The sequence below is a fragment of the Salvelinus sp. IW2-2015 genome, linkage group LG11 (assembly GCF_002910315.2).
Source record: "Salvelinus sp. IW2-2015 linkage group LG11, ASM291031v2, whole genome shotgun sequence".
NCBI lineage: Eukaryota > Metazoa > Chordata > Actinopteri > Salmoniformes > Salmonidae > Salvelinus > Salvelinus sp. IW2-2015.
Window position 1 is genome coordinate 19,133,586 of NC_036851.1, and position 25,987 is coordinate 19,159,572.

General features: G+C 42.4%; 1 protein-coding gene and 1 long non-coding RNA gene across 7 annotated transcripts in view; one reads left to right on the top strand and one right to left on the bottom strand.

Moving 5' to 3' along the window:
- Window positions 1-23,926, bottom strand: part of LOC111969947 (ataxin-7-like) — a 37,015-nt gene extending 13,089 nt beyond the window's left edge. Inside the window, 5 exon segments of the mRNA XM_070445573.1 lie at window positions 4,723-4,827; window positions 11,644-11,712; window positions 11,888-12,103; window positions 14,197-14,296; window positions 21,024-23,926. Of these exon segments, the coding sequence (XP_070301674.1) occupies window positions 4,723-4,827; window positions 11,644-11,712; window positions 11,888-12,095 (382 nt within the window). The 5' untranslated portion in view covers window positions 12,096-12,103; window positions 14,197-14,296; window positions 21,024-23,926.
- On the top strand, window positions 6,341-6,808 carry LOC139028367 (uncharacterized). 6 transcript variants are annotated; one of them, XR_011480565.1, is made up of 5 exons: window positions 6,341-6,368; window positions 6,433-6,470; window positions 6,562-6,625; window positions 6,679-6,721; window positions 6,778-6,808. It is a non-coding gene; the product is annotated as an uncharacterized lncRNA (long non-coding RNA). The 6 variants fall into 6 exon arrangements; XR_011480562.1 differs by lacking the exon at window positions 6,341-6,368 and having other exon boundaries at window positions 6,407-6,470; window positions 6,529-6,631; window positions 6,689-6,721; XR_011480561.1 differs by lacking the exon at window positions 6,341-6,368 and having other exon boundaries at window positions 6,407-6,470; window positions 6,529-6,625.
- Window positions 23,927-25,987: the final 2,061 nt, after the last annotated feature.

Below are 25,987 nucleotides of genomic sequence, written 5' to 3' on the forward strand. Positions count from 1 at the left end.
AATAACCCACACGCAAGCGCGAGCAGGCTTCCCCAGCGTGACGTTCCCACAATGCCTGCCAAAAGCTGAGAGAGCCAGCCAGCCACAGAGGTCCTGGCAGACCAGTAGGACAGGAAAACAGTGATGAAGAGGTGCAGCGTTATGGTCTATTATCACACTATCTTCTCTCTAGAGGGCCGTGGAATCCCTGGCTACTGAGGAGACAGGTTGGCTGGCCGGGGAACATTTTGGATAGTGYGCCCCGGTGCACAGCATAGGCCTACACACTGTACACTCAGGGTAGACTACACATAAAACAGCAAGGCCCAATCAAAAGGAATAGGCCTTAAAATATACTCTTATGACCCGACAACACTATCGTAGAAGTCACTTAATAATGAAAATCAGATCTGCTTTAGAGCAACCAGTTGGTGGATTGCATTATCATAGGGTGTGGATGGTGTTTTTGAATAGTCCTGTCCACAGTGCAGGCCTGTTCTCCTCAGAGCGTATAGCTCTGCATGCAGCGCCACTGTCAAAACGCAACAGGCGGCCTGCTAAAACCTCCCCGCGAGATCCAACAATCTGAATCTAGTTGCCTACCCCTGCCATACAACATATGGATGGGCTTCAAGCAATAGAGGAGAATGAGGTGAAACAGTCTAGAATGGTGTTAAGCTCAGCGGACCTGCCCTCAGAGAGAAGAATCACAGCATATAGAATCACAGTGCACTGACCTTTAGCGGACTCTCTCAGCCTTTCCTACCAGCAGCAACACAACAAAGCAACACAGTGGCTTCATGGAATGAAAGTCATTTAAACAACACAGACTACAAACAGGCCAGAAAATGAAGGTTTGTCTTTGGTGCCTTGCAGAGATGAGCTCATTACTCTATAGAAGACAAGTCCACTAATGTTTCACTGGTCAGACAAGTCCAGTAGTCTTCAGAGAGGCACTGCCAAGTCCTGCGTTCACACGCTGTACACTGGAAGACTAATGAATGAACAGGCCTACTATGAAACTTCATAACGGCTGGTCAAGCTCTACAAGTCAATGAGACGATCACTATGCAGATGAGACAGACAGTCCCCCCCCTTGGGTTGTGCCGTGGCGGAGATCTTTGTGGGCTATACTCGACCTTGTCTCAGGATGGTAAGTTGGTGGTTGAAGATATCCCTCTAGTGGTGTGGAGGCTGTGCTTTGGCAAAGTGGGTGGGGTTATATCCTGCCTGMTTGGKCCTGTCCGGGGGTATCATCGGATGGGGCCACAGTGTCTCCTGACCCCTTCTGTCTCAGCCTCCAGTATTTATGCTGCAGTAGTTTATGTGTCGGGGGGCTAGGGTCAGTCTGTTATATCTGGAGTATTTCTCCTGTCTTATCTGTGTCTTGTGTGAATTTAAGTATGCTCTCTCTAATTCTCTCTCGGAGGAGGAGGACCTGAGCCCTAGGACCATGCCTCAGGACTACCTGGCCTGATGACTCCTTGCTGTCCCCAGTTCACCTGGCCGTGCTACTGCTCCAGTTTCAACTGTTCTGCCTGCGGCTATGGAACCCTGACCTGTTCACCGGACATGCTACCTGTCCCAGACCTGCTGTATTCAACTCTCTAGAGACAGCAGGAGCGTACAAATACTCTGAATGATCGGCTATGAAAAGCCAACTGACGTTTACTCCTGAGGTGCTGACCTGTTGCACCCTCGACAACTACTGTGATTATTATTATTTGACCCTGTTGGTCATCTATGAACATTTGAACATGTTCTGTTATAATCTCCACCCGGCACAGCCAAAAGAGGACTGGCCACCCCTCATAGCCTGGTTCCTCTCTAGGTTTCTTCCTAGGTTCTGGCCTTTCTAGGGAGTTTTTCCTAGCCACCGTGCTTCTACACCTGCATTGTTTGCTGTGTGGGGTTTTAGGCTGGGTTTCTGTACAGCACTTTGTGACATCAGCTGATGTAAGAAGGGCTTTATAAATAAATGTGATTGATTGTGGTACCAGTGGATGTGAGCTATCCAAGACCATTGTCTTACGTCAAATCGAGTCCCTCAACCGATGTCAAAGCGCCGTTCGTCCCTCAACCGATGTCTTGTTGGATGTGGAACTCATCCTAAAATGTTGMGATTGCCTACCATCCATCATTCAAACATAGTTCCTCTTTTTTTTTTGGTATCGTATAACTCTCCATGAAATAGGCAATGGTTGGTTAGCGGCATCATTTCAGTGACTGGCTCAGCTAGCAAGCTATGTTGGTCAAATCTATGCTAGCTTTCAACCCACTGCCAAACTTCAGAAATACTGCTCGGTGAGGGACAAATATCTTTAGTTAGATATAAAAAAAGATGTAAAACATTGACATATTTATGGTTTTAGCTTAGGTTAATTCAGACTGTTTTTCAGCAGCARGATGTCACCTAGGTGATATTTTATCACGTTAGATAGCACATTAAAGTCAAACTACTTTCGATCTATCCTTTTATGAGATACGAGACAGCGCGACTATTCCACCTGCACTGATCTATCTGACTTAAGACAATGATACAAGCCAGATTCATCCTATCTGATTGAATGTTATTGCACAACATCTAAGGTGGAAGTTGTGTTTGTGGACTACTAAGCTATAGTAGTCAGGTGCGACCACACCAGCACTAGGCTAACCTCAATTTGTGGAAAGTATGAACTTCTGTAATTGCTACTCTATTCACATGTGCCATTAGTCCATGATTGATCTGTCTTGACTCTTGACAAAGGACCAATGAGTGTTCCCAATGACACTTGAGTGCCATTGTGTCTCCCTCTTGTGGCCAATCCTGATAACTGTATAACCAGCAACAACCAGTGATGAAATATTATAGGCCTAGCTTTTCATTCAATCTTTCCACTGAGAAAGAAACAAACACACCATAGTAAAAGGACACTAGTGATTCATTTGAAGCCCTGTGGCCTTGACAATTTTTAAATGGTATGGATCTCAATGTCCACACCAGCATAAAGTGCAGTGTAGTAATGTATGCATATTGGGACACAGATGGACTTAAGTAACCAGCCCAGAGTAGAAATGGAAGGATGTGCCATTGAGGCTTTGGTTTTGACAACCACAGGAAGATAATACAGACTCACCAGGTTTACACTAGAAAATGAATATTCCAATTTAGTTTAAAAAGCAAACTGCTTGCATGCCATTTTATAAACTAATTTGTTTATAAGGATGGAAAGATCCATACTAAAGCCGAAAACATTAYAACGCCCTCCCAATGTTGTGAGGAGTCGGAACACTGACCTATCCAATACACACCATGTGTTAGAAAACATGATAGTTTTATCAAATATTCAAGAATTACCAATAACATAAGGTTATCTGCCAGTTCAGACTAAGCTATTTCAATGACAACAATCCTTCATTGAAATGGCTCAAGGAACAACAGATAGTTCCTTGCTCTTCTTTACTAGAGGTATCAACGATAATGGTAAGTGGAGGAAGGCCTAAAAAGTGTACGCACTGAAATCATTTTAAAAAAGGTCTCCAAACTTTTACATAAAGAACAGCTGGAATAAATACATTATACATGCCAATTGATGCTTAACAGCCCACCGTGGAGAGGAACTAACCAGAGAGAGAGAGAGAGAGAGAGTTTACATTTTACACCACCTCACTGGCACTCACTGGTGTCTGGTGTCTGTGGAGAGAGCAGTTCTCTTAACTGCACTGAAGCACAGGGGTGTGTGTTTGTGTGTGTGTGTGTGTGTCTGTGTGCGTTCCGCAAGTGCGTGCACAGAGGGTTCAACAGGCTAGTTTTAACGAGATACGCAGCAAAACGATCCCTTGATTCTGAAATCCATAATAAATTAAATTCTTTCCAGCATTCCGGCCAAAGAGCCAGTTTAAGAACACACACCGTGGAGAAGGAAACTAGTAGGTTTTAGACATCTTCAGACGTCTCAGGGACAGTTTAACATGCTAAAACAATCAATTAGGCTGCACTCACACAGAGGAACGGACTCGGAGGAGCACATCAAATATTAACAGGAGAATTGTAAACAAGTCTCAGGCGGTGGAAATCAAAGGCCAGAGTGCTCCTTTCTCATGTTAGAGGTGGAGAACGGGAGGTGTGCTTTTCATCCTCCTGACGTTGATGTGTTTGAACATGCGCACACACAGAGTAGTTGTGCCATTCTGACAGAGATTAGTGCCAAGCAGATTTCCCCAAAGCACAAGTCTAGAATGTTCTCTTTAGTGATGGGGGAAAGAAATCAATACAGTTACATATTGGGATATTTCTGACGATATATCGTATTGTTCTGACAATATAGTCATATTTTTTATTACACTAGTTGGCTGTACCTGCACCAAAACTATTTTTCCTTCATAGCTTATACTCRATCTTTTTAAATAGGTAGCCAATTGGACTGATGACAACATGTTGTTTTCGCATGACTATCTTGTCCCTCTGCAGCAGACATATATTTCGCAATAAATGACAATACATAAAGAAAATGTGAGAATCTCAATGCATATCTTAAATCGGCACCTAAGAATTGTGATAATATCGTATTGTGAGGTCCCTGGCAATTCCCAACTGTAGCTCTCTCCCTGCCCAAACCTTTCCCGCCAGGAGAGCTATATAACAAAAAAATATAAAAACCCAATACTGGATCAGCGCTTGGGGACAATGTGTGCATGAGTGATGGTGGTCTGTGTGTGTGTGTGTGTGTGTGTGTGTGTGTGAGAGAGAGAGAGACTTACCGTAGTGCGCTTGGAAGGCCTGGGGCTTCACCACCTGACTGCAGTGGCTGCACATCACCAGGTAGAAGTCGTCCTGTGCTGGACACTGGCCAAATATGGGCATGTCTGTGGTTCCATGGGGGAGGGAAAAACACAGATGAACAGGATGAAGGTAACCAGCATCTAGCCTCAACTGTAAGAGGTAGACACAGGCAGTTGCTGAATGAAACAAATGATGCTGTGTTATGGAGGGAGAAAGAGTATTGAACGCTATGCTCTAAGATGGTTAAGGTTCATTAAAAAAGGTGAGTGTGGTAACAATCATTCCAGAGAAAAAACGATTATACAGGTGCAGAGATTACACACGCAGAGGGTACTCCTCGGTACTAGCCCCATTTCACAGTAGAGGAAACTACCCAGCGATAAGGAGAGGACCGAGCCATCACGCCAAAGGTTACCTGCTGCAGAAACAGACAGACTCGCTACAGAACAAAGAGGTGAAGCAGGCAGGAGAAATACAGCCAGTGGCAGAGTCTGATTGATCTGTCTTCCAATAAACAAGAGAGAAGGGAGAGCGGCTGAGGGAGAGCGGCTGAGGGAGAGCGGCTGAGGGAGAGCGGCTGAGGGAGAGCGGCTACCACTTGGGCTTTAATGTACCGTACCTGCAAATACTCAAATAGACAAATTCATCCAGGCAAAAAAAAGGACACCATCATTCACAGCAATGCATGTTACCTTATGTGACAAGAAAACGACATTCAACAGTTAACCGGTTAACAATTACAAAATGTTTATCCTTTGTCAGTCGTTGCGTTAGTTAAATGCRGGCTAAACAGATCCGATTGACTGTTTGGTGGATTCAAGACCCCCACTCACAAACGACTCCCTCCTTTTTTGATGAAAGCCTCATGATCATGGAAAACAGAGGGGCACATTGGGAGACGAGACCTTCACAAGGAGAATCGCAAAGAGCTAATGAAGGGGCTAATTAAGAAATCACCCAGAGAGCCCGCCATGGCAGACGAGGCCCTCCAACACATACACACACACACACGGCTAAGGACACTTGAAACGTCACCGACGTCTCCAAGGCGATGGCTATTCAAGTCCACACAAAAGCCTACCTGTGCTCTTAGGGAAGTCATTTGCTGCTGTGGAGCGGGAATTAACAAGCCGACCCATACTTAACACAGGGTTAATGTCTGGGCCCACTTCACTAAGTGTCAGCTCCTACCACTGAGGTGGAAGTATGGACTACTGGCTCAGATGAAAACCTCTGCTTAATTGACATATAAAAAGAGTTCATAGGCCTACCAAACAGAGCTACGGTCTACTACTGAATGATTTTAGTGCAACCCTACCTTCTTAGGAACAAACCCTTCACATCTAAATGAGTGGAAAACAAAGTTGGAGTGTAGGCCTAATTGTCAAGGGGAAATTGTTTTCATAGGAGTTGCATTAAATAAGGAGTTGCATTAAATTCCTATGCAAAAGCTCACACTGGCCATCATGGGTGTCCACTGGTCTCTTACATGAGCTGAATCGCCAGTCCACTCTGCATTCAGGACATGGCAGTGGCACGCCTGACTTTAAAAGTGGTGAAGCTCCACTGTGCCTTTTCATTCTCCGGTAAGGAGATGAGAGGGAGAGCGGGTGAAGGTGTGTGTGTGAGTGAGAGAAGAGAGGGAGCGGGTGAAGGTGTTGTGTGTGAGAGAGGGAGAGCGGGTGAAGGTGTGTGTGTGAGAGAGGGAGAGCGGGTGAAGGTGTGTGTGTGAGAGAGGAGAGCGGGTGAAGGTGTGTGTGTGAAGAGAGGGAGAGCGGGTGAAGGTGTGTGTGTGAGAGAGGGAGAGCGGGTGAAAGGTGTGTGTGTGAGAGAGGGAGAGCGGGTGAAGGTGTGTGTGTGAGAGAGGGAGAGCGGGTGAAGGTGTGTGTGTGAGAGAGGAGAGCGGGTGAAGGTGTGTGTGTGAGAGAGGAGAGCGGTGTGAAGGTGTGTGTGTGAGAGAGGGAGAGCGGGTGAGAGGTGTGTGTGTGAGAAGCGGGAGAGCGGGTGAAGGTTGTGTGTGTGAAGAGGGAGAGCGGGTGAAGGTGTGTGTGAGAGAGAGAGAGAAGCGGGTGAAGGTGTGTGTGAGAGAGAGAGAGAAAGCGGGTGAAGGTGTGTGTGAGAGAGAGAGAGAAAGCGGGTGAAGGTGTGTGTGATAGAGAGAAAGCGAGAGAGAAAGTAGAGTGCAGTTCATTTCACCACCCTTTTCCATGGCAGTGACGAATGATCTAGATAGAGTAGTAGCAGCTATTGGAGGCACACAGCACAGAGGCTGACTGCACACATGGACACAGGGCAGCAACCTCTGACCTGCTGCCACTACGTTTATCAGCCTCCCCCTCTCAGTCTGCTATCAGGCCAATTGGTGAAGGCGAGTCAGAGATATGAGAGAGTGTGAGTGTGTGAGTGTGTGAGTGTGTGAGTGTGTGAGTGTGTGTGTGTGTGTGTGTGTGTGTGTACCTCGGGTTGTTGGGAAAGGCAGAAGACAAATTTCTGTTGTAACCGATGGACACAAAGTTGTATTCTATTCTAATAAAGTCGTATTCTAGTCTATTGGATGTTTTTAGGACACGATCAGCACTCCCCTGTTTTCCTACAGACTGCAGCTTATTGCACTAATATCATCACATTGGATCCTGCAGGTCACACAAACAATTAGGGACAAACAAAGTGCAGAACGTCTCACTCTACTAACATTAGCAAATATTTCCATTSATTTTCAAAGACAAGTGATATTTCACTTCATCTGTTCAGGTCATTTCTAACAGTTCCGGAAACCTCAGCTTCAGTCTGGCCACTGTTCGTCAGGCATTCAGGCATGTAGACGGTGCCGTGTCACCGTAGCAACACCTTACAGCGAGACATCACTGCCACATTTCACCTCTGCACAATCAGCGGGAGGAACCATACATTCTCAGTCCCCATCGGGTGTGTAGATATATGGTTTGACAAAACTATCAAAACAATACCAATTTCATTTGCATTCTCACTCAAATGGAATGGTCTTCGAAATGTTGGAGCGAACATAATCCTTATTTCAATTCCACATTTTACACAAACCGCGCTCTGGTCCATACTCGTCTTAGTGATTCAACAAGCACTAAATGACACAACGAAAACGTTTCCTGAATCARCGAAATAGTCGGCTACTGTAGCTAGACTAATGCAGTTGCACAACAGCGACTTTCCTGATCACATTCTGTCAACATGCTTCTTGGTCTTCCTGAGAAAAAGTGAAGATGTAAATTAAGGTCATGTCAAAATTGGCTGGATCCAGGTGCTTTGCTGAACAGTTTTGTCTCCTTTTACGCCAGGAAATAAGTGTGTAAATCAGACAAGTCTAGTTTTCTGTTGTGGCTTCTGTGAGACCTGTAGGAAACAAGTGATTTGTTCTTAATTGTGCAATGTCACTGCGGTGTGCACACTGGCCCCATTGTTTGCCAATGCAAATGCACCGTTAGCTAAGTGCCCTGACAAGTAGGCTACAGTGTGTAAGCCCTTCCTTTTCATCAGGAAAAAAAGCTTTTTGGAAAAGTCTGAAATGAGTTGCCTACGTATTGCTGACATCACAAGTGTAGGCCTATGACACATAACAGCTACAGAGGACTTCAGAGGTGAGTGTCGCCTCGATCACACGTCATCTGGATACATGTGCAACAAAAGTTCAACATTCACCTTCTGCTACCATTTCTGTCAAGCCGTCTATGCATACAGTTTGTTGCATATGTTCTATAAATCCAACACATGCAACACACAGAACGCACTGCCTCTGCAACGCAATGCTGAAAGGCAAACAAAGTGTTCCATTGGAAATTAATGTACTTCTGGAGTATCAAAATGCAACGACGCTGCCGGTGTGATCGAGGAGTTTTCCCTGCTCTCTTGACTATAAGTGGGGTACCTTATCACCTTATAGATATGTAATGAATATAACAAACTATTTCCTCATCTCCGTTCTTACTTCCCAAACAGTGAGTAAAGACTGTAGACTGACTATGTGCAGTACATGATGTACTTACATGTATAGTGCTTATTTTTACAAGCTGCTTTTTGGGAATCAAGTTGTAGCGTGACTTTACCCTGAGGATAGTGTATCTTGTTACCATACTAAAGGTTAGGATTGGGCAGGCTGATCCTAGATTTGTGCTTACGGCAACTTCAACGTAGAGTGACTATTTACAGCACAGTTTCAAGTCACCATTACTAAAAAACATAATATTCTTCAGATTTGTTTTGTGCAAAAAGGACAACTATGGCTCCTGATGGCTATGTGGGAAAATATCATTCAATGGGTTTTTACTACATTAGATTTTGTTTTTTACGTCAGTGTTGCACATACAGCCTTGTGCTTCTCATTTTATAGCATGGGAATGAACATTTCAAGGCAGTCTTGATCAGATCACTGACACCAACCCATGTAATAAATCTATTATAGATCATAGCTGCCAAAACAAAGAGTAAGGCCATCCTTTGTTGTTAATATTGTAAATATAGAGTACTTTATTGAGTGTGCTAATATAAATGTGCTGAACAAAGATGTGAATGTGTAGTAGTTAGTAGCACTATAAATATTCAACTGACATAGGAAAGCCATCTGAGGTTTTAGACAGTTTCCAACAAGAATAGCAGTTATTCTTTAAGTTGCACTATGCAGAAATCGCTCCGCYATTTCCTGGTTGCCAAAACTCTTAATAGTTAGCCTAATTTCAGTTTGTGAGACAAAATAAGCTAGTGTACAATAGAGAATAATTTTACCATCTAAAATGCTGTGAAATATATTTTCCATAATCATATTCCATAAAATATTGTTGTTTCAGCTGGTGTACAAATCAAAAGTAATAAAACGCAAAAACTGCAAATATACAGATAGAACTGTCTAAGAAGATTCTGTTCTATCTGAATTTGGACAGGTTGCCCCAAAAAATTACATGTTGGCACTTTAAAGCTAGAATCCTTAGTTGCTACATGAATTCACACACACACACAAAAGTTTGACAAACCTACTCATTCTAGGGTTTTTATTTTTTACTATTTTCTACATAGTAGAATAATATTGAAGATATCAAAACTATGAAATAACTCAATAAAAGTGTTAAACAATACTAAATATATTTTACTCTCCTTATTGGTCAAATAGCCCTTACACAGCCTTGAGGTGTGTTGGGTCATTGTCCTGTTGAAAAACAAATGATAGTCCCACTAAACGCAAACCAGAAGGGATGGCGTATCACTGCAGAATGCTGTGGTAGCCATGTTGGTTAAGTGTGCCTTGAATTCTAAATAAAGTCACTGACAGTGTCACCAGCAAAGCACCCCACACGATCACACCGCCTCCTCCATGCTTCACAGTGGGAACCAGACATGCGAAGATCATCCGTTCACCTACTCTGCGTCTCACAAAGACACGGTGGTTGGAACCAAAAATCTCAAATTTGGACTCATCAGACCAAAAGGACAGATTTCCACCTGTCTAATGTCCATTGCTCATGTTTCTTGGCCCAAGCAAGTCTCTTCTTCTTAGTGGTGTCCTTAAGTAGTGGTTTCATTGCAACAATTCGACCATGAAGGACTGACTCACGCAGTCTCCTCTAAACAGTTGATGTCTTCCTTTCCTGTGGCGTCCTCTTGAGAGCCAGTTTAATCATAGCGCTTGATGGTTTTTGCGGCTGCACTTGAAGAAAAGCATGAATAATTRTTGAAATGTTCTGGATTGACTGACCTTCATGTCTTAAAGTAGTGATGGCCTGTCGTTTCTCTTTGCTTATTTGAGCTGTTCTTGCCATAATATGGACTTGGTCTTTTACCAAATAGGGCTATCTTCTGTATACCCCCCTACCTTGACACAACACTGATCGGCTCAAACGCATTAAGGAATTCCACMATTTAACTTTTAACAAGGCACACCTGTTAATTGAAATACATTCCAGGAGACTACCTCATGAAGCTGATTGAGAGAATGCCAATAGTGTGCAAAGCTGACATCAAGGCAAAGGGTGGCTACTTTGAAGAACCTCAAAAATAAAATAAATTATGATTTGTGTAACACTTTTTTGGTTACTACATGATTCCATATGTGTTATTTCATAGTTTTGATGTCTTCACTATTATTCTACAATGTAGAAAATAGCACAAATAAAGAAAAACCATGGAATGAGTAGTTGTGTTCAAACTTTTCACTGGTACTGTATATGCATTGATTCTTGAAGAATATAACTTACAAGCTTGTTTTATTCCAATGTTTGTAAACAATGTAAACAAACCCTGTATAGTCTCAAAACATGAATACGACTAATTGTCATGGATGGTTAGTCCTTGCATCRATGGCTTGCTCTATGAATTTGCGAACAGTTATTTCTCCAGGCCCTTCCCTCAGCTTTTTACCAAAACATAGGCGGGGGTCCGCTTTCTTATTGTTTCAATTAAGACTCTAGCTTCACTGACAACCTCGTTGCACCCATTTTAACTGTGAAAGTGCCATCACCACACTGACTGTGCCCATCCCCTAACTTCACACACACACACACACACACACACACACACTTTTTCAGGTGGGCACAATGATACTGAACAGTCAGACAGAAATGGTGTAAAACAGACAATAAATTCTCTGTTGTGTAAGATAAACATAAATTTCAGCTTTATCACATGACATGTATCTTTACCACTGAATAAGCGCTGGTTGTTACCTGCGGTGGTTACCTACTTAGGGTCAGAAGATAGGCGCCCCTCTTCAAGGTGTCAACTAGTGGCGATAGATTCCTGGGCTATATCACTGATTGATCAGACTTGTGTTGTCACCAGTCAGTGTGGTGGACTTGTTCAACAGAACAACCAGATTTCAGCCGGTGCAACCCAACAAAACCAAAACACACCTTGGCTTTGACAAAAGCGAGAACACTCACCATCTCTGCACAGTCGCATTGCTTCTCGATTTTTCCCGAACTCTTTCAAACTTTCCTCTGATTCAGCACCTAAAAGAGGCAATCAGATACACACGAAGATAAATAGTTGCACTTGCTTGCTTCTGCTGTTGTTAACAGTAGCGTTTCTTCGTATTCCAAAAACTGCACGCAATCAGCAAAAAAAGCTCACGATCATCGTTATGTCTCGATTCTACACACACATCCAGTACGCACGAGCACTCACCGTCGTTGCCGTGGAGTTTGGCAGCATCGACCCAGCTGCTCCAAGGCTGTCCCAACATTATTTCTGGACTAGGCATGGATCTGCGCTCCGCACCAGTCGCCATTGCTGTGGAGCCTTCTCCCCGCTGGATCTGCTGCTGTTGCTGCTTCAGCTGCCTGGCCACTCTGCGCTGCTCCCCCCTGACGTCATCATCGGCCCTTTCCGACATTCTTTCCGCTACAATGTAACAAAACAGCAGTCAGCGTTGTGATGTTCTCAGTGTTCTCAGGATTCCTTCATTGATTGACTCGGGCAAACGCATGTTTTGGTAACGCAAATCCCTTTGATTATGTGTTTAGAAGCTAGAGGGAGTGACACCACCGAAATCGCTCTTGTTTTGACGGATGCATGTGTGCGAGGCCGTAACCCGGCACATAGTCTGGGCAATCGCAGATATCACAGATAAAACTTTAAGGAGGAGCATCTAAATGCACCTCCCTGAGTGCATTAAACGTGATAAATCCAGGTCACTTACACGCGGTGTGACAACAATATGTTTTCAATTATCAAATAAATACTATATTCATCACCTTCGTATAGCCTATGCCTAATTGATACAGTTCACGTAGGAATTCGTTATTTTTCTTCGAAAAACGTATTTTATGAATGAAAACGAACCAAATGTTAGTAAAAAAATGTTTTTTTACAGTGCCCTAATATTGATCAAATTAACATGCTCCGAGGTATTATATCATGACAACCAGAATATCACTCTTGCTTCCAACTTCAAAAATGTTCAGATAGGATACACACTTTCGATAATGCACATCGATGACCGAACAGTACATTTATATAAAAAAGCTTATTAAAGTAAAATAATTAAGACAGGGACCTGTTTCTTGTCGCCGGATGGGGGAGTAGATATTCATTCACTTCCTTAAGGGCGACTGCCTTCCAGTTTACAGTAGTCAGATTCATATTTCTCACAACCTTTTGCGTCACATCAGTGCTATGTGGCGAATGGATGGAGTTCCTACTTCTATAATCTAGGAATTGGTAACACTATCCCGTTCACTGTTTCCTTTCTAAAACACTTCATTCAGGTTTACAGTTATATAAGAGTCTGTAGATTAGGTCTTACAAAAATATGAATGTCTGAGGTCTTTATAGAATTTAAATATTCCTAGGGAGTATACCTTCCACTTTCCAAATGGGATTCGGATTTAAATGGAGTGACCAGGATGTCTTCATATTATCTCATATTTGTAACTCTCAGCACAGGCCTCAACTACTCCTGCTACTGATGGGCAGAATCAATCTGTAACAGACAATGTACGCCGTAACCTCACCTACCATACAGGATTCCAGTTTGAAGTGAAGATTCTAACATGTTAATAAGTGTTGAAATCCTACACAACCATCTTCAGTTTTCAACTTGCTTAAAGCAGAAATGACTGAATGCATTTTCATTGCATGCGCAAAAATTCAAACACCATACCTCTACTGCCAATACAAAAGGCTAAAAGGCCAAAACAACAATTGGCCAGAAACTAGCCCTATAAATTACAACTAATTAGTGCAACAATTTATGACAGACAGCAAAATGTGTAGGCCTGATGCTGGAATGGAACTGGTTTTGGGGGATTGTATATGGTTCAACAGTGTCGCGTATTACAAATACTAAATCATTGTTGTGATTTTTTTTTTACATGATTGATTACAGGTCTGTATACTAATCAATAATAAKATATTAATTGGCAAATTGTCTGCATCTGACAGACTGACATACTAAGAATAAAGTTAGGCTATTTTTTTTTTTATATTATACTTCCATGTTGGTCTATGCAGTTGTTATACCATATGAATTTGGGCCTACAGCTTATGGGACCAACGGMTCTTCCATGCATCAGAAGGTATCAACGGGGGCCAATGCAGTTCTTCAGGTGTCAGGGATAACTGTGACACTCCATCCCACTTTGATCTCCTGACAGAGACTCATCTGGTTCATGGAACCAACATGACCCACGGGGTTCGAACCCAGGTTTATGGTGCAGCAGAAGACCGCACCAGTCTAATAAGTTAAGGCATTGGCTCTTCAAGTCTCAGCCTAAGTTAATCATATCCAAGCTTGGTCGTCGTACCACTTGCTACATTTACTAGTTTAGTATCAATATCTTATTGAGATTTTGTAATGAAATGGCCYCTGAAAAACTGCAGACCTGAGAGTAGAGTCTGATTGTAGCTATGTTGCAGGACTGTGGAGTGAGTCTCAAGATTGATGTGTAGAATTTGAGTAGAAATACAGGGTATTGTGCTTACTGAACACTTACCTTGTCAAATGTGGAAAAGGGAACACAATCTTAACTGGATCAGTAAAACCTCATCGGTTTGGGTGATCTCTGGTCGCTCCACACAAGTTGTGGAAGGAATCTGGTTGAGATAGAGAAAGAGACGGGTGGGAAAAGTTAGTATTAAGTTCATTGTTTTCCTTGTCTTGATGCCGTGATCACTGTTTAGGGAATTACGGGGTTGTCTGTCTGGAAGATAACGCTMCCTCCAATGCTCCTGGTGGATCTGGCTGTGGCTCTGTGCTCGGCAGCTTTCAAGCTAGCACATGAGCTACTTATGGAGCTCCTTGCKGCAGCAGAGTAATCCAATCCAATAAGCACTATCCCTGGTTAACCACTCCAGAGCCCTGCAGTTTGCAGCGCAATAATCCCTTTCAAAGATTAGGAAAAAAACAACACTAAAATCATTTTCCCATTAAAACATTTTTTTTGAGGGGGGTGGGAATTGGGGGGCTTGAGCCATCTAACTTAATTTAACTGGACACAGGAAACCAATTATTTCCACTAGAACAACTGTCACAAACTGTAGGCTATTACTGTACCACACATTAGCCTAATGAGACAGCAATAAAATTATTTGAAAAATTAAAAACAGAACAGTAATAACAATTAGGCCTACCATTTTAGTTTTGTACACAAAAGCATTGTAAACATCAGTATGCCCAGAACTAACTTTTTTTTTTAAATTACAKATTTTTCTTGACCATTGTAGGCTACTCATCAATTCAACACAATGTGAAAAATGAAAACAATATTAGAAAGATAAGACATAAAATAGGTGTCAGTGGTGAATGTGAAACCCTTTAGGGCTGACCCCAATTAGTTGACTAGTCAATTGTTTGGTCGTTAGGCTGTTGGTCGCCGAGATTGTGTATATATTGCTACTGCTTGACTAAAACACACTACCGTTCACTTAGAAATGTCCTTGTTTTTTAAAAGAAAATAAAAWAAATTGTGCATTAAAATAACATCAAATTGATCATACAGTGTAGACATTGTTAATGTTGTAAATGACTATTGTAGCTGGAAACGGCAGATTTTTTWATGGAATATCTACATAGGCGCACAGAGGCCCATTATCAGCAACCATCACTCCTGTGTTCCGATGGCACGTTGTGTTAGCTAATCCAAGTTTATCATTTAGAAAGGCTAATTGATCATTACAAAACCCTTTTGCAATTATGTTAGCACAGCTGAAAACTGTTGTGCTGATTAAAGAAGCAATAAAACTGGCCTTCTTTAGAGATGTTGAGGATCTGGAGCATCAGCATCTGTAGGTTCGATTACAGGCTCAAAATGGCCAGAAACAAAGACCTTTCTTCTGAAACTCGCCAGTCTATTCTTGTTCTGAGAAATGAAGGCTATTCCATGCGAGAAATTGCCAAGAAACTGAAGATCTTGTACAACGAAGTGTACTACTCCCTTCACAGAACAGCGCAAACTGTCTCTAACCAGAATAGAAAAAGGAGTGGGAGGCCCCGGTGCACAACTAAGCAAGAGGACAAGTACATTAGTGTCTAGTTTGAGAAACAGACGCCTCACAAGTCCTCAACTGGCAGCTTCATTAAATAGTACCCGCAAAAAACCAGTCTCAATGTCAACAGTGAAGAGGAAACTCTGGGATGCTGGCCTTCTAGGCAGAGAACATTATTTTATCTTTATCTTTTCTTTTTATTGGCCATTCTGAGATATGGCTTTTTCTTTGCAACTCTGCCTAGAAGGCCAGCATCCCGGAGTCGCCTCTTCACTGTTGATGTTGAGGCATGGTTTTTGCGGGTACTAAGAAAGTTTTGTTTCTTGCCATTTTGAGCCTGTAATCGAACCCACAAATTCTGATGCTCCAGATACTCAACGAGTCTAAAGAAAGACAGTTTTATTGCTTCTTTAAATCAGAACAACAGTTTTCAGCTGTGCTAACATAATTGCAAACAGGTTTTCTAATGATCAATTAGCCTTTCTAAATGATAAACTTAGATTAGCTAACACAACTTGCCATTGGAACACAGGAGTGATGGTTGCTGATAATGGGCCTCTGTACGCCTATATAGATATTCCTTCTTTTTTTTTTTTTATCTGCCGTTTCCTGCTACAATAGTTATTTACAACATTAACAATGTATACACTGTATTTAAGATCAATTTGATGTTATTTGAATGTGCTTTTCTTTCAAAAACAAGCACATTTCTAAGTGACCCCAAACTTTTGAACGGTAGTGTATATATACACTGCTCAAAAAAATAAAGGGAACACTTAAACATCACAATGTAACTCCAAGTCAATCACACTCTGTGAAATCAAACTGTCCACTTAGGAAGCAACACTGATTGACAATACATACATGCTGTTGTGCAAATGGAATAGACAACAGGTGGAAATTATAGGCAATTAGCAAGACACCCCCAGTAAAGGAGTGGTTCTGCAGGTGGTGACCACAGACCACTTCAGTTCCTATGCTTCCTGGCTGATGTTTTGGTCACTTTTGAATGCTGGCGGTGCTTTCACAAGAAGGTTTGCGTGTTCTGTCAGCGTAGTGTCCAGAGCATGGAGGCGCTACCAGGAGACAGGCCAGTACATCAGGAGACGTGGAGGAGGCCGTAGGAGGGCAACAACCACAGCAGGGACCGCTACCTCCGCCTTTGTGCAAGGAGGAGCAGGAGGAGCACTGCCAGAGCCCTGCAAAATGACCTCCAGTAGGCCACAAATGTGCATGTGTCTGCTCAAACGGTCAGAAACAGACTCCATGAGGGTGGTATGAGGCCCGACGTCCACAGGTGGGGGTTGTGCTTACAGCCCAACACCGTGCAGGACGTTTGGCATTTGCCAGAGAACACCAAGATTAGCAAATTCGCCACTGGCGCCCTGTGCTCTTCACAGATGAAAGCAGGTTCACACTGAGCACATGTGACAGACGTGACACAGTCTGGAGACACCGTGGAGAACTTTCTGCTGCCTGCAACATCCTCCAGCATGACCGGTTTGGCGGTGGGTCAGTCATGGTGTGGGGTGGCATTCTTTTGGGGGGCCGCACAGCCCTCCATGTGCTCGCCAGAGGTAGCCTGACTGCCATTAGGTACCGAGATGAGATCCTCAGACCCCTTGTGAGACCATATGCTGGTGCGGTTGGCCCTGGGTTCCTCGCAATGCCAAGACAATGCTAGATCTCATGTGGCTGGAGTGTGTCAGCAGTTCCTGCAAGAGGAAGGCATTGATGCTATGGACTGGCCCGCCCATTCCCCAGACCTGAATCCAATTGAGCACATCATGTCTCGCTCCATCCACCAACGCCACGTTGCACCACAGACTGTCCAGGAGTTGGCGGATGCTTTAGTCCAGGTCTGGGAGGAGATCCCTCAGGAGACCATCCGCCACCTCATCAGGAGCATGCCCAGGCATCGTAGGGAGGTCATACAGGCACGTGGAGGCCACACACACTACTGAGCCTCATTTTGACTTGTTTTAAGGACATTACATCAAAGTTGGATCAGCCTATAGTGTGGTTTTCCACTTTAATTTTGAGCGTGACTCCAAATCCAGACCTCCATGGGTTGATACATTTGATTTCCATTGATAATTTTTGTGTGATTTTGTTGTCAGCACATTCAACTATGTAAAGAAAAAAGTATTTAATAAGAATATTTCATTCATTCAGATCTAGGATGTGTTATTTTAATTGTTCCCTTTATTTTTTTGAGCAGTGTATATATATATATATATATATATTTATTTATATACACTATGAACTATGAAATAACACATATGGAATCATGTAGTAAGCAAGTGTTAAACAAAGACCAAGTCCATATTATGGCAAGAACAGCTCAAAAAAGCAAAAAGAAACGATCAGACATTTGACCYGTGGAAATCTGTCCTTTGGTCTGATTTTAGATTTTAGGATCCAACAGCCGTGTCTTTGTGAGACTCAGAGAAGGTGAACGGTTGATCTCTGCATATGTGGTTCCCACAGTGAAGCATAGAGGTGGTGGTGTGGGGTGCTTTGCTGGTGATACTGTCTGATTTATTTAGAATTCAAGGCACACTTAACCAGCATGGCTACCACAGCATTCTGCAGCGATACGCCATCCCAGCTGGTTTGCGCTTAGTGGGCCTATCATTTGCTTTTCAACAGGACAATGACCCAACACATCTCCAGGCTGTGTAAGTGCTATTTGACCAAGGAGAGTGATGGAGTGCTGCATCAGATGACCTGGCCTCCACAATCACCCTTGCTCAGCATATGTGGGAACTTCTTCAAGACTGTTGGAAAAGTATTCCAGGTGAAGCTGGTTGAGAGAATGCCAAGAGTGTGCAAAGCTGTCATCAAGGCAAAGGGTGGCTACTTTGAAGAATCTCAAATATAAAATATATTTAGATGTGTTTACACTTTTTTGGTAACTACATGATTCCATTATTGTTATTTTATAGTTTTGATGTCTTCACTATTATTCTTCAACATAGAAAATAATACAAATAAAAYGAAAACCCTTGAATGAGTAGGTGTCCAAATTTTTGTCTGGTACTAATATACAGTTGAAGTCGGAAGTTTACATACACCTTAGCCAAATACATTTCAACTCAGTTTTTCACAATTCCTGACATGTAATCCTAGTACAAATTCTCTGTCTTAGGTCAGTTAGGATCACCACTTTATTTGAAGAATGTGAAATGTCAGAATAATAGTAGAGAGAAGTATTTATTTCAGCTTTTATTTKTTTCATCACATTCCCAGTGGGMCAGAAGTTTACATACACTCAATTAGTATTTGGTAGCATTGCCTTTAAATTGTTTAACTTGGGTCAAACGTTTCAGGTAGCCTTCCACAATAAGTTGGGTGAATGTTGGCCKATTCCTCCTGACAGAGCTGGTGTAACTGAGTTAGGTTTGTAGGCCTCCTTGCTCGCACATGCTTTTTCAGTTCTACCCACAAACTTTCTATCGGATTGAGGTCAGGGCTTTGTGATGGCCACTCCAATACTTTGACTTTGTTGTCCTGAAGCCATTTTGCCACAACTTTGGAAGCATGCTTGGGGTCATTGTCCATTTGGAAGACCCATTTGCGACCAAGCTTTAACTTCCTGACTGATGTCTTGAGATGTTTCTTCAATATATCAGCATAATTTTCCATCCTTATGATGCCATTTATTTTGGTAAGTACCCCAGTCCCTCCTGCATTAAAGCACCGCCACAACATGATGCTGCCACCCCAGTGCAGCATCAGGACAACAAAATCAACAAAGTRGAGGTATTGGAGTAGCCATCACAAAGCCCTGACCTCAATCCTATAGAAAATTTGTGGGGGCAGAAATGAAAAAGCGTGTGCGAGCAAGGAGGCCTACAAACCTGACTCCGTTACACCAGCTCTGTCAGGAGGAATGGGCCAAAATTCACCCAACTTATTGTGGGAAGCTTGTGGAAGGCTACCCAAAACGTTTGACCCAAGTTAAACTATTTAAAGGCAATGCTACCAAATACTAATTGAGTYTATGTAAACTTCTGACCCACTGGGAATGTGATGAAAGATATAAAAGCTGAAATAAAAATCAGTCTCTACTATTATTTCACATTCTTAAAATAAAGTGGTGATCCTAACTAACCTAAAACAGGGACTTTTTACTAGGATTACATGTCAGGAATTGTGAAAAACTGAGTTGAAATGTATTTGGCTAAGGTGTATGTAAACGCCCGACTTCAACTGTATATATCTTAGAGGCACCATATGGAGTGTGTGACYCAATGCGGAGCGTCCAGAGGCCAAATCGAACTCTGTACCGCATCGCCATGCACTTCCCAAATTTTGTAACATTGCGCAGGGTTCTGTATAACTCCGCATTGATATGATTGGTTGACTATAGGTGGGGGCGGTACATCCTGTAGAAAACAAACTCACTTCATGGACAACAGCTCTGCACTGCTCCACGAAGCGCAAGTATGAATGCCCTGACTTCTGCTGAGGCCGTATCACCGTAAATGCTGCATGGCCAATACACTTCTCTCTTCAGAATGCGCTCTCTCCCGCCAATTTGTGGACATTCATTGTTTCATAACTTCATTGTGTAAATTGTTTGTTAGTGTATATCAATTCCCCATTACATATTTCACCAGTAGTACATTTACCGTTAATTCCTATAAATGRCTAATCTAAAATGTTTTACTTTGGTTACGGTCATTTATGTTAATGCCTTCAATATTATTATTTGTCAACCCCTTATCATTGTCGGAGTGGACACATTGTTTGCAGAGTGCACAATCTATGCTACACTTGTGAGAAACAAGTTTTGGTTTATTTTATTCCATTTGTGAGTTTGAGCACTCCTGTCAAATGTTGAGTTAAGACGCACATGCATAGAAGTAGACCTATAGAAGTATATAGCCTCGTTATTGATATTTTATTACTTTTAATTAATTTTTTTACTTTAGTTTATTTAGTAAATATTTTCTTAACTATTTCTTGAACTGCATTGTTGGTTAAGGGCTTGTAAGTAAGCATTTCACGAGTATTCGGCTCATGTGACAAATCAACATTTATTTGATTATAGGCTACCTGGCCTGCACGTAAATGTAGACATATAAATGTACCCATTTGGGGATCTGATAGTATTTCTGATTGGCTTAACACACCATCACTAATGATCTGGGGAGCTCCTCAAAGGAATTTTCTTCACCTCAAACTGCAYGCAAACAAAGTCTGTTTTTACATCCATTGAAAATTATTTGAAAAATCTTCCCAGTTCTCTCCCTTTCMATAACCACTCAGCGTGAAAGGGAAACATGTCATGCTCTGATCCAGTGGAAATGTCATAAAAGTGGCCTACCTGATTACTTCTTATCAGTGCTTGACTTGGACTTAAATAGGTTCCGGTACTCATTTTGGGTGCTGGTACTGTTTATATTTAGGTGCAGGAGCTCCACAATATTTTGGAGCTAATATTTTATAAGAGGAACAGGAGCTCAAGCAGTAGAACATTTGAGGTGCCAGTACACAGCTCCGGTGAGCTCTTGCCCAAGTCAAGCACGGCTTCTTATCCCTTGTGCAAATAGCCAAGCTTTGGGCTGGACCCAAAGTTAATAGTTGATAGAATGTTTAAAGTTTGTTGCAAACAGCCCATGTGTAGCCAATGTGATTTACAGGATATTTATTTTTTATCAGGTTATTTTCTACATGCAGGTTGCAATGTTTTTATTTGTTGGCTTTATGTAGACTACTTTGACATAGTTGGCAATAGAAGTTACTTTTTAGGTTTATCATTTTCATTTGGATATAATTTTGAATAACCACATGACAATTATTTTGAGATATGAASACTTAATTATAAATTKAATTGTTTCACGAACATGTGCATATGAAAACCATAACTGGCATGTCGATCGGTAGAAATGGTAAGATAAATTTGCATTTCACATGAGAAAGGTTGACGACTCCTCGTGTAGCCAATTACCGGCAACTTCAGTAATGTAATGGCAYAATCTGCAAAAGCGAGGAGAATAGTTGGGTCAGGCTAGATTTTTTRCTCTCCTGGTTATCTAGATCTCTGGCGCCCTCGAGGCATTASTCTTATTTCATCAAACCGTAAACTCAATGCATATACTTGATTTTATGAAAACACATAGGGTGTGTCTATATTTGGAAAAATACACATTTAAAATGTTTGACCAATCGATTGGTCAAAAGAACAGACGACTTTCAGTCAACCAAGTTTTGTGTWGTTATTGGGGATTGCCCTAAAACACTGAGATTTAGAGCCCTGTTTGTTACAGTGACAATAATCTGGATTCATTTCCACTATAGCTGGGGGTGGGAGGGCCAAGAGACCTGAGGTGGCAGAATGAGTGCTCGGGATGGGGTGTAGGGTTTGAGCTGAATGTAGGGAGGGGCAGTTCCCCTTGCTGCTCCGTAGGCAAGCACCAGGTCTTGAAGTGGATCCGTGCTTCGACTGGAAGCCAGTGGAGTGGGCGGAGGAGTGGGGTGAGATGGGACAACTTGGGAATGTTGAATAGCAGGCGTGCTGCGGCATTCTGGATAAGTTGCAAGGGTTTGATGGCACAAGCGGGGAGCCCAGCCAACAAAGAGTTGCAGTAGTCCAGACGGTAGATGACAAGTGTCTGGATAAGGACCTGCAATGCTTCCTGTGTGAGGAAAGTTCATACTCTATGGATGTTGTAGCATGAACCTACAGGAGCGAGTCACTACTTTGATGTTTGCAGAGAATGATCAGGTGTTTTCTAGGGTCACGCCAAGGATCTTGGCACACTGGGAGGGGGACACCGTGGAGTTGTCAACCGTGATGGAGAGGTCTTGGAGCGGGAAGACCTTCCCGGGAGGAAGAGCAGCTCCGTCTTGTTGAGGTTGAGCTTGAGGTGGTGGGCCGACATCCAAACTGAGATGTCTGCCAGGCACGTAGAGATTTGTGTTGCCACCTGGGTGTCAGAAGGGGGTAAGAAGACAATAAGTTGAGTGTCATCTGCATAGCAGTGATAGGAGAGATATCATTTGTGAGGATATGAAGGAGCCGAGTGACTTGGTGGATAGAGAAAAGAGGAACGGGCCTAAAACCGAGCCCTGGTATGAGAGGACCTGGTGCAGACACAAATCCTCTCCACGTCACCTGGTAGGTGCGACCTGCCAATATGAGACGCCCAGCCCTGAGAAGGTGGAGAGGAGGATCTGATGGTTCACGGTGTCGAAGGCAGCGGATAGATCTAGGAAGACGAGAACAGAGAGTCAGCTATGTCAGAGTGTAGAGCCTCCATGACACAGAGGAGAGCGGTCTCCGTTGAGTGAGCCGTCTTGAAGTCTGACTGGTTAGCGTCAAGAAGATCGAGAGTGGTAGTCATAGACAGCACACTCAAGTGTTTTGGAAAGAAAAGAAGAGATACCGGTCTGTAGTTTGGTGTCAGAGGGGTCGAGTGTTGGTTTCTTGAGGAGGGGAGCGACTCTGACCATCTTCAAATCAGAGGGCACGCAGTCAGTGGTCAGGGATGAGTTGTTGAAGTGAGGAATAATATAAATTATTCTAATAATAAATGCTATTTAGCAGACGCTTTTATTCAAAGCGGCTTACAGTCGGGCGTGCATACATTTTACGTATGGGTTGTCCCGGGAATCAAACCCACTACCTGGCGTTACAAGCGCCATGCTCTACCAATTCAGCTACAAAGGACCATGGGAGGTCTCCAGAGATGATCTAGAGAAGGGAGGAGAGAAAACTATCAATGCGTTGGGTAGTTCTTTGTGAGTGGGACCAGTGGACTCAATAGGAGTCAATGAGAAGCGGATGTCTTCAACCTTCTTTTCAAAGTGGCTGACAAAGTCGTCCGCAGAGAGGGAGGAGGGACGGGAAGGAGGATTAGGAAGGAGGAGAAGTTGGAAAAGAGTTTCCTAGGGATAGAGGCAGAAGTGATAGAAAGTGGCTTTAGCAGCAGATACAGAGGAAGAGAAGGTAGATTAGAGGGAGTGGAAGAATGTTGTTTTCTTCCATTTTCGTTCAGCTGCACATACTAGTGAGGCCTGTACACATCCTTKAAATCACAAACACAATATAGACCTAGGCTACATAATGACTTCAACTAGCCTAGGCCTACTAGGCTAAGCGTAGTAGAAGGGCTGGGCGATATATGAAATGTATATTTTAGCACAATGTTCCAAATGCCTGTATCACAAGAATATAGTTTCTCTTCATTTTTTAAATGAGCATTCTGTCTTTTTGGTCTCGTCTCCTTTGCTCCTTCTGTGCTGTGTGCACTTTCTCAGTTGCACACAGACACCAAGCCTCTCCCCCTGCCACTCACAACAACGAAAGAGAACTTCTTCCTCTCTGACAGCAAGCGGTTTAAACTCGGTATTTGCATTTGAGGGTTTGGTCCAACAGAATGGGTCATATYGACACCGAAACACATTGAGACATTATTTACTGTAATAGAGGAGAAGTTACCCTTTTTATGTCTCAACTCCCAAAAAGTAGGACAGAGAAGTCCCTACAAAAAACAAGCGTATCAATTKACATGATTGTGTAAAATGAATGCTCAGTTTCTGTCGCTGCTACCTGTACCGCTCAGCATTTTAGCCACAGACTGTCAAGTGCTAGCTGTCTAGTCTGTTTTTTATAAATGTGCAATGAGCATAACATTGGAAACTTGTTCTCATTCTGACAAATATCCATCTTCTTAACCAGGTAGGCCACTTGACTTCAATATCTAAACAAAGGGAATAGGCTGTTGTTCAAACAGTTGGAGACAGACAGGAGGGTGTATTCATAACAGTTCAACCGTTCCACCTTGTTAGCWAGCAAATAGATCCAAGTTGGCTAGACATTAAATATAAAGATTAACTGGTTACTCACTAGCACGTGGGCTTGTTCTTGAGAGATTGTTTATGGGAGCTGTGTTCATTTTTTCTATAATGCCTGCTACAAGAAGTTGGTCATTACTAGTGGATGTGCATTATGCATGGTTCTGGTTACATTTGTTAAAAAAACTTTCATTTTCTTTGACAGATCAGTGATTATTGGAAYAAAGCAGGTTAGTGAGTCTTATGGATGTGGGAGGCTTATATTTAGTATAGGTATAATTTTAGATGCAGTGTATTGACCTTTAATCATGCAACAAAGCTTATTTCGAGAAACCAAACGTAAATTTTTTTTTTTTTAAGATATACATCATGAATTGTCCATATGTCTATAAAAAAAGTTTTTTTAATTATTTATAAAAAAATTGATACAATTTTTAGGGCGTATCGCTAAGCCCTACATAGTAAGGAGCATAGTGTAGGCTCCATTAGCAATGATAGGAGATACCTTACCTCATGGTCCTGTATGGCTCAGTTGGTAGAGCATTGCGCTTGCACCACCAGGGTTGTGTGATCAATTCCCGGGGCCACCCACATTTAAAATGTATGCACGCATAACTAAGACTCTTGATAAAAGCGTCCGCTAAATGGCATATATTATTATTAGAGGAGTTAAGCATAGTTCATTCAAAAGCCACATTTTCCAAATTGTACAACTAGCAAGTAGGCCTAATCACTTTGAAATCCGGAGCCAAAAAATGCCTAAGTTAGTTTGTGTATTTACTGGTTAGCTAGCATTAGCTGCATTAAGTCTACACGCAAATTAATAGTGAGTCACTTGGGTCGTTCCACCTCTAAAAGCACAAGAAAGAGGATTTGACACACACCATCTCAGATTGTTCTGAAATCATTTTGGTTATGAGAAACATAAGATGAGCATTCATTCGATATTGTTTCGATTCAAATATAATTTGATCTCTAAGAAATTAACCTAATAGATTGCACCCAAATTGGCAATTTTAATTKATATGATTCATGTCATATTGAATAAATATCCAATTTGGACCAAACTTTCAAAACAATGAGTTAGACATGAGGAATCCAAAGACATGTCAAAAGCCACCCAGGGACTCCCACACCCACAACGAGTATGTAGTATCACTTCTCTATGTCTGACAAGTAGTTGCGGCTCAGAGTACTGTTTCTTCATTCTATGTAATGTATTCTCAGTGAATTTGGTGATGTTTTCTCCCCCATAGTCATTTAAGTTGTTCGTTTTATGTCCCATCCTACCTCCTGATGTTACTATGTCCTAACCACTAGATGGTGCTGCTTCCTCTATTAGGTGAAAAAGGTTTTAAGAAATACCCCCCTTCAAATGTTAAAGGGATATTTTTACCCTGTAAGCAGGCTATGGACAAGTTATGACAGCAACCCATGCTTTGGTTTCGTTGGCCACTGTGTCAAATTCTAACTTTTTAGCATTTGTTYCAG